The sequence below is a fragment of the Rutidosis leptorrhynchoides genome, chromosome 7 (genome assembly GCF_046630445.1).
Source record: "Rutidosis leptorrhynchoides isolate AG116_Rl617_1_P2 chromosome 7, CSIRO_AGI_Rlap_v1, whole genome shotgun sequence".
Lineage (NCBI taxonomy): Eukaryota > Viridiplantae > Streptophyta > Magnoliopsida > Asterales > Asteraceae > Rutidosis > Rutidosis leptorrhynchoides.
The window spans coordinates 45,609,802-45,615,688 of NC_092339.1; the positions used below are offsets into that span (position 1 = coordinate 45,609,802).

The window sequence follows — 5,887 nt, forward strand, 5'->3', positions numbered from 1 at the left end:
AAAAATACCGTACCTCAAACATTTTCAACAAACAACACACTTAATTTTTTATTCATCCTTAAATAGTTTGAACAAAATATTTATGTAAATGAAGTGTTAAAAAAATGTAATATTTTCTTTTCTTTGACCTGTGTTTGAAAAATTATTAACTTTCGAGTGCACCTCTAAACGTAAAGGGCCAACACATTGTCTTGATGAGCCAAAACAATTGGGAATGTATCAATTAATTTCTAACGAAAACGAAAGTGAGAATCTCTTTTTCTCAATGAAATATAGACACGTGATGAATTAAAAATAGTAAACTTTTTTATTTATCGATATGTAATTCTGTGGCTTCACAAAATGGACCCCCAACTCGTACGTGTTTAAGCTACGGATCGAGTACAAAGCATATTTTTATTTTATTTTTCTATTAATTACTACTGTCTATCATTTTATTAGAACTGTTTTTTGTAACTATAAATTTAACTCTGAGATTTTGATGAAACACGAATCCTAGTGATTAAAGAAATAGATTTAAGAAAAATCAAGTTACGTTACACCTAGAGAAGAATTTTTTCCGATCAATTTAACAATAAAATATGTAATTTGTTGACGACAGCCTTTAGAGTTGTTGTTAACAAAATCTAAAAAATGTAATTAAAAATGCTATTTAGGATCACAAATCATCAAAAGATGAAGACGATTACAGATGTGTGTAAATCATAGAGATAAAACATAAATTGATTTAGCAGATAATAGGGCTTTTCATTGAATTAATTAATTAATTATTATATGGACGAAATCAAGTTACGAACCTATTTCCCCATTTAGCATGAAGGTCCATGATTAAGAGTTGTTCTTCGGGTGTGATATTACCCCTCCTTACATCGGGTCGAAGATAGTTCAACCACCTAAGCCTGCAACTTTTTCCGGTTCTTTTAAGACCTAATTAATAATCAAATTCAATAATTAGGGTTTAGTTAAAATGATTATTTCTCAAAATATGTATGATTAAAATCACTTTAAATAATTACCTGCAGATCTAGCAAGAGAGTTCCAAACACCTTCACCATGATTAGCTATATAGTTTATAAGAATCAAGTCTTCTTCCATTGTCCATGGCCCTTTTCGAACTTCAACGTCTTGCGAAGAACACGGTTTCTTTTCCATTAATGATTGATTTTGTGTAATTTTTATTTTACTATAAGCTCAAAAAGTGTAGAGAGAGATAGGATAATACAGGGTAAGTGAAGAAAGGTAGAGAGGAGGAGTGAATTGAAACAAGATTTTTGAAGAAAGATAATGAAGATGGTCTTGGTTTTATAGGGGGAGCCTAAGATGAGATTTAATATGTTAATTAAGCTTTTTAATAAGGCTAATCAACTTTTTAAATGTATAAGCCTAACTTTCCTATTCACCAAAGGTGATTAGTGGAGTGTTAACTTAACTATAAGACAGTTAAATAAAACGATAATGCATGCATGCATGGATGGCCCTATATTCATACTGTATGTACAAATGAAATACTAATACACAGTACATAAATTTATTATTTATAGTTGGTAGAGTACTATTTTGTCGTGTTCAATAATGTTAACTAATGTAATGTAATGTAATTGGTAAAAATAAGTAAAAGAAGAGTCAAGTCATAGGATAGTAAAACTGTATTCGGATATTACAATCATGTAAATATTTCGGTGGTTTATTAATAAATTTATAGTTTTGCTTTTCAAAAAAGAAAGTACAACTATTCTTGATAAAAATATATCAACCGTCTCGTATATCTTATCTCTTATTATATTCAAAACAATTAGAATTTTGAATGAACAAAATAAGATGTTGTATATTTAGGTATAAAATGCTTTGCTCTTAGTTAAAACTAGAAAAAGGAGCTCGCGCGATGCCGCGGGACCTTTGAATTGGGTATTCATAGTTAACGGAGCGTATTATAGGTGTGTATATGTATTGAATATAGTCCGAGGTATTGAGCGTTTTTTTTAAGTGCCCGTTTCGTGTATAGTTAATCCCGTTGTGTTCGTAAGATTTTTTTGAGTTGAACGGTGGGCTCGGAAAAATTTAACTCGCACCGTGCGAGAAGATAGGACCCGTTAAAAATTCGGGTGAAATTAGTTTATTTTATTTTAATAAAATTGTATATTTACACTTTTTATCCCTGAAAAAAATGTAAGGTTAAAGGATCGTTGTGTAAATTGAGGCAAAGGTAAGGGGCCGAATGCATGTAAACGCAAACTTAAAACTACAATCCAAAACAATTGAAACTACAAAAATTTGGCGCTAATTCTAAGAGACCCCTACCCTCCTCCATAGCCCTACAGATTCCCATCATCCACTTTGACTTTGTTGATTTATTATTTATTATTTATTATTTTTATTATTACAATCTCTTATATACAAATATAAAATACATATTTACAAATATAAATTAAATTAATGTACTCCGTATTATGTTTGTAACTTCAATAATATATTTCATTCTATGTTTTCATTTTTTTTCTACTATAGTAAAAAAAAATTACTTATAACTTTAATTTACTTATGCTTTTTTTTTTTTTGCTTTTTTCAATTTTTTATTATTTAACAAATAAAATTATAAAACAAATAATTAACAACAAAAAAGTTATTATTTAACAAATATAACATATACAGTATAGTTATTCAACTCGTACTTTTTTTTCTCAAACTTTTTTATTATTAGACAAACGGGTCGTAGCTCCTATACAGCGGTAAACCGGTCGTAGCTCCTATATTGCTCAAAAGTAGCAAAACCACATTATACATTGAAGCAATTATAAAACACATTATCGGTAAAATCATCCAATACTTATGAACAACAATAGTATTTGATGGAAGATTGATCGCTTGATAAATTTGGAGCAATTCAGCTTCTCCAAGCATATCAGCGTATGTTGCTTCGTGCATTATTAATCGTAAATACTTTTGTATACCGACTATAAACATGAAATATTTAACCGTAGATATTTTTGTATACACCGACGCGTCCCGGACTTGCATCCTTTACAATCTTGATTAATAGTATAGCTTGTAAAGTTAATTTACTTATACTTTTTTCAAATATTTTTTTATATTTGATAGATAAATAATTTTACTTAAGTAATACCTCATTCGTCACATCAGTGATTATATTTAATTGAACCAAACAAATTATTAAATCACAAAAAAAGATGGTAAAATATATAAATGTAAGCGTATTGGGTATATGACAAAAAGAAAAAAGAAGAGGGTACTACGAATGTATAATCATAAGAAAATAAAAAGTAAAAGAAATGTATGGTATGGGATGGGTTGCTGTCAGTTGAATTTGAAACTATAGCATGCAAATATAGAGTAGGGGTGGTTGTAGTCGTACCCAAATCTTGGTGCCTTTTAGTACGTAGGTATAGTATAATATAATATATAATATAATAATATAATAATAAAAACATAAATGCAAAAACAAAATGAACAAAAAGTAAATGTTGTAAAATAAAGCAAATGTTGTAAAATAGTCTAGTCAATTTGAACAAGGTCACGGAAAGTCAACGCTATTAGTCATGAGCATAGACATACACTTGACTAGAAACAGATGTTACTCCATATTGCTAATTAAATTATAAACACAAAAGTAAAGTTTTACTATATAAAATTATAAGGAAACAAATGAAATGATTAGAGGAAAAATAACCACTCCACCGTCTCAAAATAGATATCCACTTTACTACCAAATACTTTTTATTGAAACGGAGGAAGTAATTGATTAGTTAAGATCTTCATTAACCCACCGTCATGGAGTATTATCACTAATTCACTACCATGACGCTTTCGTCGCGCCATTACTGTGGCGTGATGGTGCTTAAAATGTAGGGCGTGATTGAAGGGGTTACAGAGACAGTCACGAGCACTATCATATTATGGACCAGTCAAATTAGAGTACGGAGTATTATTTTGTCAAAAATAATACAATAACTATTAGAAAAATAAAATAAAAGGGTGAGAGATACTCCCTGTCACCGCCCATCATCCATCCCTATTTTTTCCCCATCACATTTGTCAATCATCACCATATCTCACGATAATTCATCACCAAATAATGGTCTAACTTAAGACTTAGACCAGTTGTATCTGCGTGTTACCCATAAAAAGTGAGGTGTTATGACTTGTTTTGACTTCAATAACTTTTTTGGCGTCGGTCAAATGATTGATGGAAATTTGGGTAAGTAATAAGATTTGTAGACCATTGAGTTATGGATGTTTAAGCTTTTTAATCAACTAAAACGAAGTCCCTATAAAGGTGATATTGCCAAAATGGTGAAGGTTCACATAATTCGTAAGCTATCGCTATTTTGGTCATATCTCTTTCATACGATGAAGGTTCGCAACTCGCATGACTACAATTCACTTTTATTATATCCTGATATTCTGAGTCTTACGTTCATAATTATTATACTTTTATTCGTTTATATTATATAGTATTAGTGTTACTAATGTCAATACTCATACAAATTTTCAGAGCATGTAATGTTCGCCCTTCCAACTAGGGATGACACCTGCGGGCGACGGGCACCGGTCCATAGTACACGCGACCTGTTCGCCAAGAATTTTCTTTACCCGCGGGTACTCGTTTACCCGCCAACGGGTACATTTTTATGCCCGCAACCCGCGGGTAAACTCGCGGGTTTACAAAATGTGCACTTTAACTAATTCTTAGTCACGTATACCCACTACCCGCGAGTTTTACCCGAGAATAATTGTAGAAATACTAAATTAGAATTATATTATATATTAACAAGTATATGTATGCGGTTAAACGAGTATACCCGCGGGTAACTCAAACAGGCATCACGAATTCACGGATCGGGATTTACTTGTGACGGGTATGAGATATTCGCGACCCGCCAGCGGGTACAAAATTTTATCCGACCCGTGCTTGCGGATACAATCTTTCATAAATACCCGTCTGTCACGGGCACGGGTACCAGTGGGTCACGGGTTTTTACCGCCCATTAGTGTTCAAGCTTCGTCACTCATTACAAATTGACAAGTTAAAATAAATAAATATATATAATGTATTTTAATACATACAATGAGTGTCAAAGCATAAATAATTACATTACATTATCATTAATTTAAGTCTAATATATAAATATAATAATCACAATTACAAACCAGTAATCTAGTAATATAATATTTAATATTGATAACAGAAAATTTTACACGCATCGTTCATGAAATTAACATAATTAAGAACTCTCAGAGTTTCAAAAAAGTGATTCAACATTTACAAAATTTATACACGTATATAATCATAATTATATACAATATAATATAATATATATAATATATAATAATTAGAAAATATAACGTGCTTAAAAAAATCTCCACGCCAGTAAATTACACAAAGATGGATAGGCCCTTTGAGTAGTTTATGGGTCTTAAGTTCACATCAACATTAACCAAGGCTAACTAAATTGTACTAGAGGCCCAAAACGTGGTATTTGGGCTCAAAAGCAAGTCTAGCCTAACTATATGATTACTTTTATGTTGCTTAACACACCCCTATTTGTGAACCATAAAACCTATCTGAATCCGAGTAAATCATACAAAAACTGTTGAAAAATTACGGTCTTACTAATTCCCACCACCCAGTCCAACAATAATAGTAAAGAAATAAAAACAATACACAACACAAGATTTAACGTGGAAACTCCAAAACAGGAGAAAAACCACCGGTCCCCAAAGAGAGAAATACACTATATCACAAATTGTTACAATGATATAGACGACTCTCTTAAGCCAACTACACTCTCCAAAATATTTAACTAATACAACTTTCAAACAAGGGTAAGAAAGAAAGAAATAATCAAATACTTAAAGTGTATTGATTGGT

At 31.0% G+C, this 5,887-nt stretch overlaps 1 protein-coding gene across 1 annotated transcript; it reads left to right on the top strand.

The window, feature by feature from the left end:
- Nucleotides 1–814: 814 nt before the first annotated feature.
- Nucleotides 815–1,069, top strand: LOC139858084 (uncharacterized). The gene is given in 2 exon segments (XM_071846936.1): nt 815–914; nt 1,023–1,069. Coding segments are annotated over 2 exon segments (147 nt in total).
- The last annotated feature ends 4,818 nt before the right edge of the window (nt 1,070–5,887 follow it).